At 43.8% G+C, this 12,244-nt stretch overlaps 1 protein-coding gene across 2 annotated transcripts in view; it reads left to right on the forward strand.

The window, feature by feature from the left end:
- Positions 1-12,244, forward strand: part of PHEX (phosphate regulating endopeptidase X-linked) — a 211,781-nt gene that overhangs the window by 93,175 nt on the left and 106,362 nt on the right. For both annotated transcript variants that reach the window (XM_059157512.1, XM_059157511.1), the window contains exon 12: positions 12,011-12,112. In XM_059157512.1, coding sequence (XP_059013495.1) covers positions 12,011-12,112 — 102 coding nt within the window. The remainder of the gene's footprint in view (positions 1-12,010; positions 12,113-12,244) is intronic.

Consider the following 12,244-nt stretch of genomic DNA (forward strand, 5'->3'; position numbering starts at 1 on the left):
ATGTGGTTTTGGAATATAGATGAAGTTTGGAGGGGTGAGGTCTGGAACTGAGAACCAAGAAAGAATTCTTGATGGTTCTTTGTTGCAAAATGGTGGTTTTAGTAAAGCACGAGGACAGGGCCATGGCGGACAGAGCTGTGCTGGGGTCTTGAGGAATGGCTCCTTATATACCCAGTTTTGGGGGGATGTAAGGAAAAGAGAGGTTTCAAAAGAACTTTCATATGCTGAAGAGGCCCTACAAGATAATGGAGGCTTTGCCATTGTCAAGTTAAGGCTGTTTTCCCCTCTATTAAGGCACTAATATTAAGATAGTTGCGAGATTCCTGGAAGAATGTCCCACGTGTCCCACCCAGGAGTAGGGCTGGGAGAGGTTGCAGGAGGTCAGCTTGGGCTTTCCTTCAGTGAGCCTTCTGCTCCCTCATCAGAGAGAACACTGAAAGCCCAATTTCCAGATATCTCCCTCTCTCTTTGTTTTTCTGATGAAGAACTCTTCCTAAAGTTCGAATTTCAAGGAATGGCTCTTACAGGTAGAGACAGTGGAGGTATAATTTACATCATAAAGGTACACAGAAAGTCTCCAAGTTTTCTCCAGGGTGGAGATTTGGAATGTGTCTGCTTGTTATCAGGGGCGCTAGAATCTGGCCACAAGAATCCTTCCAGCACTTTGTATTTTATTTATTTTATTTTATTTATTTTTTGCACTTTGTATTTTTTTTTAAGATTTTATTTATTTATTTGACAGAGAGAGATCACAAGCAGGCAGAGAGGCAGGCAGAGAGAGAGAGGGAAACAGGCTCCCCACTGAGCAGAGAGCCCGACGTGGGACTCGATCCCAGGACCCTGAGATCATGACCCGAGCCTAATCCACTGAGCCACCCAGGCGCCCTCCACTTTGTATTTTAAAAAGACTCCTTACCCATTTTTTTCTTAGTCTCAGGTGATTATGGGGTGTTTTTACATTTCAAAGACATGGTAAGTTTTATAATTTCAAGGGACAAAAAAAGAACGCAATTTTTTTTTCTCTAGTTTTCAGAGTAACTGCTATTTAAAATTCGCCCTTAAAAAAAAAGTACAGGACAATTTTGTTCCAATATCCTGATCTTTTATAATATCTACAACTATTCTGAGAAGAACAGGGGAGTTTTGGGGAGTGGTAAAGCTGGGTGGGCCTTGACTTGTTTCTAGAGTTGCATTTCTGGTTTTGTAGAGATTTGTAAAACATGCAGTTCTTTCTAATCCCCCAAAGAATTGGATCATAGCCTGGAAATCAAGGGGCGGGTCCATTTTTTAAAACTAAATTTACTTTTTTATATTAAGGAAATTTTTAACTAAAATGAGAATCAAGAGGGGCACCTGGGCGGCTCATTTGGTTAAGCTTCTGACTCTTGGTTTGGGCTCAGGTCATGATCTCAGGGGTGTGGGATCTAGCGAGCCCTGTGTTGGGGGGGCTCTGTGCTCAGCAGGGAGTCTCCTTGAGGATTCTTTCCCTCTTCTTCTGCCCTCGCCCCCCCCCCCCAAGCGCATTTTTTCCCCTCTCATTCTTTTTCAAATAAATAAATCTTTTTAAAAATGAGAATTGGGGGATTTATGTCTTTGTCAATCTGTATAAAACATTTTAACAAAAGCCTTCTTTCCAGGTACAGAGTTCAACCTCGGCCGATGAATATTGGCCTTTCTCAGACTGTTAGTAGGAGGGGTGGGTTGAAGTTTGGTCTTGCTTCCTCTGTGAAGAGTTGTGAATAGTCATTAGTCTTTCTAATTCCTTTCTAAATTTGGTAGCATCTTCTGAAAGCAGAGGTAAAAGGACTTTATAATTGAAAAGCTCTTCTGCTGTCCAGGGACATGAATTCTTTGGGGTTGGGGGGGCACGTCTAGGATACACCAGCAAAGGACCTTGCATAGGAATGCCTGAAGCTGGCAGAGCCTGACTGCAGAGCCCTGGAAGGTAGGAGCAAAGCCTTATTGCCAGTCTCAGAGGCTTTTGTTAAGTTCATTTCTTGGCTTTTAGCATTTACACCAGCAACCTGTGTACTTTGAGCCCAGAGATTAGGCTGGAATGCTTCCTGTAAATCTTGTAGGGAAAGGGAGGTTACAACAGGCAGATGAGGCTAGATTTTTAAGAAGGGGAACTTAGGTTGGATGTAGACATTTATTTTTAAATCTTAAGCTTGATTTCTGTTCTTTCATCTTTTCAAGGTCTCCCTTAAGGCTAGCCATTTTACTTAAAAGAGAATTGAGAGTTTTCTATAACGTTTATTTTTCTATTCGGTACAGCCAGTTTGGAGGAGCCATCATCTGGCCATTGGCCAGTAGGATCTGTGAATAGCACTCAAACCACAATAATCCTTTTAATGGCATAATGAAGATTTAAGAGGCATCCAAAGAGAGCAGTCTCCATGATCCAATAGTTGATTCCCAAAATTTATCTAAGAAAGCAAAAGTGTGCCTTGCATAGGCAGTAAGGATGGTGTAGTGGAAACAGTGTCTCCAGTCCTCATGAAACCGTGAGACGCCTCCTCCAAGTACAGACCTGCTCATCAGTGATACGGGACAGGTGCTCCTGGAATGGGACTTTCCTGCATGCACGAGCAACGAAGGTTGAGAGAGCAGAGGCTCCTCTGGGCTGGAACCTGTCATGACAGACTTCCCCGATAGAGGGCACAGTTGCACGGAGAGACATTGAGACTCAGATTCCTGGTCTATCTGGCCACCAAGGTGCACCCTGGTAAGTGCACTCTGAATGGTGGAGGCCAAAGAGAACATTCTCACTGGTCACAAAACCAAGCTCTTAGGACACAAAATACGACAAAAGGAAAAATCATAATCTGCAGCAAGGTTTGTCTTGAACGCACATTATAGTTTCAGCTGAGCCTCGGGTCTCTTGGAGCCACACTAATGCCCAGGAGGGATGCGTGTTGTTTTACAGGGTGCCTTGTTGCGCAGAAGTTTTCTTGAGGTGGCAGATCACATCGTGTCAGTCTGACCCATTCTGTGACCAACGTATCCTAATACGGGAGTCTTTGCGTTAGGTGGGGAGCACTCTAACAGCTTTTAAGGGCTCTACCTGTGCCTACTAGTGTTAGGGCTTCATCTTCCAAGATGTCCCTTAGCAGCAGCCTTTGCCTCATGTGCATATTAACCCACAACAAAGTTTGTGTGAAAAATGACATAAAAGACACAAAGGAAAACAAAGGCTATATTTGGGAGGAAATGGATCAGAAACCAGAGTACTCTACCAGAGTCTGTCAGACTCCACCCAGAGAGATTCTGGGAGACCAACATGGTAAGAAATGCTGCCTTCTGCTTAACTGTTTGATGTCGCAAGGATCTCTCTGCGGTAGCTGTGTCTGGTGCGAGCCGTGTCTAGCGAGTCCTTGTCTTGCTGACTACACCAGCCATTGGGGAGGAAGAATTTCCTTTCCCCTTCATGGTCCTTCTAGCTGGACTAAGAATCCACTTGACATGAAAGGATTAACAGGAGAAAGTCAAATTTAGTTTTTTACGAGTGGGGAATCCACACAGCCATGAAATTCTGAAGATCTTGAGGTACCAGGAGGCTTATCTGAGCTCAGGAGAGGGGAGGAGTCAGGATGTGAAGAGGACAAAGACTATTAGCACAAACCTAGAGAAGATGTTTGGAAGACATAGGTTGCTTTATTATGCAGTTAAGTTTATAGGAAAGAGGCATTTCTGTGAATAGCTATCTTCTCGGTATAATCAAGCAGTTAACCCGGAGGTAAAGAGCTATTCCTGAATCTGCTGGATTTTGATTGTTTTTGGCTCAAAATAATGTTTGTGCTAAATTGGCCTATTTGGTTTGGTTTGCCAGTGATCTCTGCGTTTACATATCCATCATCTCATTGAATCTAAATTGTGATTGCTATTTTCAAAGCTTATAGATGTTGTTGTGGAGACCAAATATATGCAAATGGCAGTTAAACACACACCTGTATTGCTCTGATCATAACCCTCATAGGAACTCTGAGAAGGGACTGAAAGTATGGGCTTAAATTTGGGGGATTCATGGGTATGAGGAAGGATCTGAGTTGGCCATGTAGGATTTTTTTTTTTTTTTATTGCTAGAGACACAGCTTTGAAGGAAACTACAGCTGAGAGTGGGATGAGTTCACTCCTTCGTGGAGCAGTAGTGGCATACGTTTCCTCAAGTGCATTACTAGAACAATCTTGACTCATTTATATAAAACACTAAGTTTCTATGTCCGTGCAACAGGGGAAATGGTAAGGAGAGGTCAAAAGAGGGAGTAGGTGAGACAACTTGAATTTTACTAAGGTAGAAGACTCTTGTTAAAAGGAAAATCTTCCATGGAAGGGTAGCAGGTGCACACATACGCAAGTGTAACTCCCCAGTGTCTGGCCTAGAACATTATGGGCAAGATCCTGGAGTGCAAAGATTGAAATGCGGAACCTCTTTTAAACTTTTTTTTTTTTTTTAAAGATTCCATTTATTTATTTGAGAGAGAGACCGTGAGAGAGAGCAGGAGAGGGAAGAAGGTCAGACAGAGAAGCAGATTCCCTGTGGAGCTGGGAGCCTGATGCGGGACTCGATCCTGGAACTCCAGGATCATGACCTGAGCTGAAGGCAGTTGCCTAACCAACTGAGCCACCCAGGCACCCGTGGAGCCACTCTTAAATAGTACTGGTTGAGGAAAAGAGCAAACAGCTGCCCATAGACTAACTGAATGAAGTATATTTTCTTTTATTTTTTAAAAAGATTTGGTTTATTTATTATAAAGAGAAAGCGTGCACATGTATGAGTGCTAAGGGAGGGGCAGAGGGAAAGAATGTCAAGTAGACAGAGTGCAGAAACCAGTGCAAAGGCTCAATCTCATGACCCCAAGATCATGACCTGAGCTGAAATCATGAGTCAGATGCTTAACCAACTGAGCCACCCAGGGGCCCCAAATGAACTGTATTTTCAGTGTGGATCGCTGAGATCTGAAATAAATAGATGCTTAGGAAAATGCTGTTTTGCCTAGAGGGCCCTTCTTCTCAATGTAGCATACTTTACCATAGAAACAATTGAGTTAATTTCAGTGTGTTTTTGTTTTTATTTTTATGTCTAAAAAAATTTTTTTTGCCTTGGGAAACTTCAATTTAGGATTTCTACCTTAAGTGATTTCTATTAACGTTAAATGTTGCCTGGTGGGGTCGTTAGGTCAAGGTTTGGTGAAGAATTACTCTTTCTCTTTTCTTATTTTGAAACTCTAGCAGGCCTTTGTGCTGCAGGGAACATGGCTTAACTGAAGGCAATGTTATTATGTGATGCTGTAGAGAAGTCTAAAGATAAAAATCAGAAGTGCTGAGTGATTTCCTAGTTCCGACATGCTAAGCTCATTATTTCTTTTATTTGCATTGACATGACAACCAATGACATTAATCACTATAAAAGATTTCACTTGTTCTAGAACTCTGCTGGGGTGGCTCAGCACTGTTTCACAGAAAATGTTACACAATAATCTGTAAAGTCTGTAAAAACAAAAACAAAACAAAAACAAAACAACCCTGCAGTGGAGTCTGAGATGGGGGTGGGGGGGATGGGGGAGGGAGTGCTGTTGTGGGGGGGGGCGGATGATGGCACCTGAGAGGTCTAGGGCTGGGCCAGATGAGGCTCACAGCAAAGCAAAGAGGGAGGTGATGGCTTGGGTTTTGACATCTGTGGGAGGGCCATAGAGTGAGTGAGTTACCAAGGTAGAGATTTAGGAAAGACTGTGGAGGTGGGGGGAGGGGAGAGGGGAGAGCAGGAAAGGAAGCTCCCTTAGTCAACAGTCAGCTGTTCGTCATCCTGCGTCTTGGCAATTGGCCGAAATCTTTATGCCCTTGAAAGGAAGGAAATTGTCTTTCTCTGTCCTTCAAGGTCTTCTAGCTGGACTAGGAATGAAATTTAAATGAGTCAGATTAACAGAAGAACAATCCCAAATTTTATTACATGTGCACCAAGGCTCTCTAAGGAAATTGGGATGTAAAGAAATCAACAGTGAGTTTTCATACTTTTTAGACAAGGAGACGATAGATCTGTGAGGAATTGACAGGACAAGGGAGACTTAACTTTGGGAGCTTCAACAGTAAGAAATTCTAGACAGAATTTGGGCTGGGGTAGTAAATTAGTAAAAAGTAACCAGCGTTGTTTATACAGCCTTCTTGGCTCTAAATTTCCCATCTCCGGTGATAAGGATGTCTCTTTACCTCCTGGAATAAGGGTGGTACTTTTTGCCTGGGAAATATATTTCCTGCCTTCAGGGGGATGGAGGAGGCTCTTTTGTAACTTTTTTAAAAAGGATTTTATTTATTTGACACAGAGAGGTTATGTGTGTGCACAAGCTGGGGAGAGGGGCAGAGAGAGAGGGGGAAGCGGAGCCCCTGCAGAGTAGGGAGCCCAATGCAGGACTTGATCCCAGGACCCTGGGATTCATCCAAGCTGAAGGCAAATGGTTAACTGCCCCATTGGAACTTTTATTTAAAATGTCAGTATGTTAAACTGGCACATTTTGGAGCAGCCTGTCTTTGGCCCCTACAGGTCTTAAGAGATTTCCACTTGAAATGCAAATCAACAGGGTAGAGACTGAGAGCTTTAAGCGTCCATGGAACATGTTTAAAATGTTAGTGATTTCGAGAGCCATTTTAATGCCCAGGGATGGCAAGGGAGGGACCTACAAAACCAAGGTGCTTAGAGAGCAGTATCTGGAAGCACTCAGTGTCATTTAATTTAATTTAATTTAATTTAATTTTTTTAGGAATGGGGGGAGGGACAGAGGGAGAGAAAATCTTAAGCTGACTCTCGCGCTGAACCTGGGAGCCTGAAGCAGGGATTGATCTCATGACCCCGAGATCATGACCTGACCTGACCTGAAATCAAGAGTCAGCCACTTACTTAATGGACTGAGCCACCCAGGTGCCCTAGCCTCAGTTTAATAATAGGTACATACTTCATAAAAGTGCCCCGAAGCAAATAGGAGCAAAGCATGCCCCGAAGCAAATAGAGGTGAAACGAACTTAAGATACTCTGTAGAAGTCCAGAAATTCCAAAATACATGTATTTGTCAAAGATCTCTTTGGCTTGGGTAGTGTTTATTTTGTTCTATTTGATTAAGTCATTTATTTTAAACCATAGTGAAACAGACTAGTTCTCATACTCCTCACTCCAGGTATTTTCCTTGGACATGTTCAGCTTTTTATGTATTCTTTAGGTGCTTTCGGTATCACCACATGTTGGCCAGGGTGCTGAGAGCAACTCTTTCATTGCCCGCTTTGTTCTCATCTGTAAATACCTCTCTTCCTACCAGTATGTTCACCTTGCTAGGATGCACACAGCTGAATGTGAAGAAATTGATTTTTTTTTTTCCAAGAAACACCCTTTTAGCCGAAGATCTTGCTCTTATTTCATGGGGAAAAGACACCATTGCACGAAGACTGTCAGCCTTCCACCATCTAATCTAAAGATTCTTCTGCATTCCTGTCCATCATTTTAGCCTCCTCTCATAATCCTGCCTCATGTACTCTCTGGGTCCAGCTCCTGTGTGTTCAGTCTCTTCCTGTTCGCTGAATCCTTTCTGTCAGTACGTTTTTGGGTAATTTTTAAAAAGACCTAAAACAGCAGTTTTATGATTATAACAAAACTGAGAGGAAGATGCAGACATTTCTCATGCACCCCCTGACCCCACACATACAGAATCTCCCCCGCTACCAACATTGGTACATTTTTTTTTTTTTAACCAATGGAAAATGTACGTTGACACATATCACTCAAAGTCCCACAGTTTAAGGTTCACTCTTGGTGTCACACGTTCTGTGGGTTTGGGAAAAAACAAAACAAAAACATAGTGACCTGTATCCATCATTATGCTGTCATACAGTGTAGTTTCACTGCCTGAAAACTCCTCTGTGCTATGTGTGTTCATTGCTCTGCCTTCACCCCCTGGCAACCCAGTCTTTTCACTGCCTCCGTAGTTTGGCCTTTTTCACAGTGTTCTGTTGTTGGAAACATACAGTATATAGCCTTTTCAGGTTGGATTCTTTCCCGTAGTGATAGGTACTTAAGGTTCCTTCCTGTCTTCTCATGCCTTGCTAGCTCATTTCTTTTCAGGGCCGAATAATATTCCGTTGTCTGGAAGTACCACAGTTTGTTTATCTACTCACCTCCTGAAGCACATCTTGGGGTCTTCCAAGGTGCCATAATTATGAATAAAGCTTCTTTAAACATCCTTGGCCGGGTTTGTGTCGGTGTAAGTTCCTTTACTTAGGGTAAATAACCAAGAGCATGGTCGCTGGTTCCTGGGGCAAGATTATGTTTAGTTTTCTAAGAAACTGCCAGATTGCTTTCCAGGGGGACTCTGCTATTTCGCAATCCCACCAGCTGTGAATGAGAGTTCCTGTTGCTACACAGCTTCACCAGCATTTTGCGGTGTTAGAGTTGTGGGTTTGGGTCATTCTAATAGGTGGGCGGTGGTATCTCATGGTTTCAGTTGGCATTTTTCTGTGACCAATCATGGGAAGTACCATTTCCTATGCTTGCCATGTATATGTCTTCTTTTGGGAGGTGACTGTTAATGTCTTTGGCTCGTTTTAGGTTTATTCTTTATTTTTAAATTTAAATTCAGTTAGTCCACACAGTACATCATTAGTTTCAGATGTAGTGTTCAATAGTTCGTCAGTTGTGTACAACACCCAGTTGCACATCACGTGCCCTCCTTAATGCCCATCCCCCAGTTACCCCAACCCCCCACCTCCCCATCCACAGCCCTCAGTTTGTTTCCCATAATTAAGAGTCTCATGGTTTGTCTCCCTCTCTGATGACATCTCATTCCATTTTCCCTCCCTTCCCTTGTGATCCTCTGCCCTGTTTTTATAGTCCTCTATGAGTGAAACCATATGATGGTTGTCTTTCTCTGATTGACTTATGTCTTTGGCTCATTTTAAAATCACTTTGGTGGTTTTCTCATTGTAGGGTTTCCAGTGACGCTTAAACACAGATCTCTCACATGGTCAATAACACAACAGCAGCAGCGGCAGCAATAAACCCCAAACCCCAAACCCTCCGCCTCCTCTCTTAACCCTACATCTCCCTCTGCCTTATCTTTGCTTTCTGTCTTTCATAGTGTAGAAACCCAGGACAGGCTTCCCCAAGATGGGCTGCATCGGCATGGAGATTAGTCTGAACTGAAGGCCATTGAGACCCTATGGGCTTTCGCCCTTCCCTTAACCAGAGAGAAGAATCTAAATGGGAGTCTTTCCCAGAGTCAGGGTTATTAGCAGAGATAGATTTTATTTGAATGACTCATCTGCATGGCAGGACAAACATCTAATTACCAAACACTTGCTCTTTTTATTGCCCTGTGAAGTGCCTCCCTTTCCTCTGAAGTCCCAGAACCCCGACCCTTTGTCCTTAGTTCAGAATGACGAGTGTACCTCATCTTGCCTGTCTTTGGAATTTCCACATCTATGGGGATTCCCCTTACATACTCTATTAAATTTGATTTTCTCCTATTAACCTGTCTCATGTCAGTTTGATTCTTAGTCCAGCTAGAAGGACCCTCGAAGGGGTCAGGGATTCTTGCCCTCTGAGAGTAGACAGACTCCTTGACCAGGTTGTCCAGATTTGCTGCCTCCATTGCCCGTGCACCCTTCATCCCACCGAGGTGAGGCTTTTGTCCCCAGCCCTCTTTCTCTTCCAGCATCCCTGGTCTTAGAAAATGACAGTAGCATTCACCTAGTTGCCCATGCCTCAAACCTGGGAAGTAATCTGACCTGTCCTTTGCTCACTTCTTCACATAAGGTTAATTACCTGCTTCCATTGATTTGGTCACTGAGTCTCTCTCAAATTAATTGCCCCACTTTTCCCCACCCTGGCTGCTCACTCCTTAGTTAACTTGGGAAGATACTGTTTCAGTTTTTATGGGAAGGTCATGGGCAGGCTGATGGGGGTTGCCGTGCCATGAGGTCACAAAGACTGAAGGGTGCTGATGACTGAACAGGCGAAAATTCTAGACACTGGAGATTTCCTTGTCGTTCTAACATCCTCCTTGTGCGGGCTTTGTTTGAAATTGTGACTTGTACATCTCTCAGTTGGTTCCGTTTTACTTCCCTGGTGTTTTCCCTCTCCTGTATGAGGCACAGCTCCGTTGGTCCGGGAAGTTCTGAGCTCACAGCTGTCATTCAGCTCCGTGGTTGAGTCTTGGCTCTGACCCTTCCTGGCTGCAAGAGCTGGAACAGATCACGGACTCTCTTGACTCTTTGTTTCTTTATCTGTAAAATAAGTGGCTTCCCTGGAGCAGTGAGGCCACACCCTGGCTATGCAGTAGAATCACCTGGGGTGTGTGTGTGTGTGTGTGGGGGGGCGTTTGGACCTCCCAGCCCAGGCTACACCCTGGAACCCTGACATCAGCCTCCCGCCTTGCCGCCTTCAGGATGGTTGAAAGCTCCGCTCAGAGATAGTGTGTCGCCAGGCTTGAGAACCATTGACTTCATGATTTTAAAGGGCCACAACTCTTCTATCATTGCGTGTTTTCAGTCATGCCCCAAACTGAAGTTGAGAGTTCCCTTAATGTTTTTCTAAGTTGGAAAAAAATAGCTGTGAAGTTCCCCGCACCCCCTTCCATCTGCTGTTTGTTCTTATTTACATACGATGGAACCCAGCCCACTGATTTACAGTTCTGGTTCCCTTACAACTGTTATTGAACTGAAAACATAGCTGAAAACTTATTAAACAGAAAAAAAATTATTTTGAGCTTTGTGCCGACAATTCCTTATAGAACCAAGGAAACATCTAAACTTTCCTTCTAGAATTAAGGCTAAAAATGGATTTTCAACCCCCTAATCTTTTTTTTTTTTTTTTTAAAGATTTTATTTATTTACCTGACAGAGAGAAATCACAAGTAGATGGAGAGGCAGGCAGAGAGAGAGAGAGGGCGAAGCAGGCTCCCTGCTGAGCAGAGAGCCCGATGCGGGACTCGATCCCAGGACCCTGAGACCATGACCTGAGCCGAAGGCAGCAGCTTAACCCACTGAGCCACCCAGGTGCCCATCAACCCCCTAATCTTAAGGGAACAATTTAATTCTGGTGCCAAACCTAGTATTTATTCTTTCTTGAGTATCCTGTCAAGAAAATCAAAGCATCTCTGTGAGAGAATGACATTTTGGGGGATTTGTCCCTAGAAACAGGCAGGACCTCCCCAGACTCCTCTACGTGGGCCTCTGAAGGCAAGAGTTAGCATCTCTCTTCCCTAGTTCTCTCTGCTGGCCCATAAACATGGGAAGAAAAGCCAGGGCAAACATACCATCGCTGTGGGTATGTGGTCTCACTGTTGAAACACTTGGGAACAGGTCTCTCTGGAGACTGCTTTCCTGTAGAAGCCTCCTTCGGACCTACCATTTTAGGTCTGAAATAACCTAAGACTTTTTTTAAGCTGCAGGGGAATAGAGAGGAGAGCAAGAGGATTGCAGAGAACAGCAAAGCATTTGGCGTGACCACGGGCACTCAGTTTGGGGAAAACTAGGTCCTGACAGAAGCCTGACTTAGACTGGGAAGGAGTCCCTTGGAGTGCTGGCTCTTCCTGCCTGTTTGCCTGTTAACAGTATCGCCTTCAACTGTTCACTCACTTGCTTCTGGAATTCCCACCTGAAACACACAGCCCATGCCTTCGCATGTCTCTCCCAGAGCCTTAACTATTGAAATTAGTTGCCGCCTTGGTAAGGATGGCTTAATTTAGTAGATGGAGAAAGGTCAGTTATAACCTATGGTGGATTCCTTTCCACATACAATCCTTTTACAACTAGACCATCAAATTGTTCTCTGCAAAGGAATGGTTAATTATCTTCTGGTGATGGGGAAAAAAACCCACATTTTCCTGGGGAAAGAAATATTGCCAGAGCTTGGAGTCAAGCTGAAAGGAAGCTGTTTCCCACCCCATTTGGCACTGAACTCTTTCTTGTGCCCTAGAAAACCCTGTCTGAATCTTCCTGGTTTTGACCTGTCTCTCTGGGTATTTCCTTGCAGATGGAGGAATTGATTGAGGGTATTCGCTGGGCCTTTATTGACATGCTGGAGACAGAAAATGAGTGGATGGATGCAGGGACAAAAAGGAAGGCCAAGGAAAAGGTAAGAGTTCTTTTGATGAAAAAAAAAAATACGACTTTCCGTGTAATGGATTTTCATGCTCAGTATTGTGTACTTGATTTTTATATTGACTGAGCTCTTGACTCCGAATGACCCCAGAGTCAGGTGTCTGTT

Source organism: Mustela lutreola, chromosome X, assembly GCF_030435805.1.
Source record: "Mustela lutreola isolate mMusLut2 chromosome X, mMusLut2.pri, whole genome shotgun sequence".
Lineage (NCBI taxonomy): Eukaryota > Metazoa > Chordata > Mammalia > Carnivora > Mustelidae > Mustela > Mustela lutreola.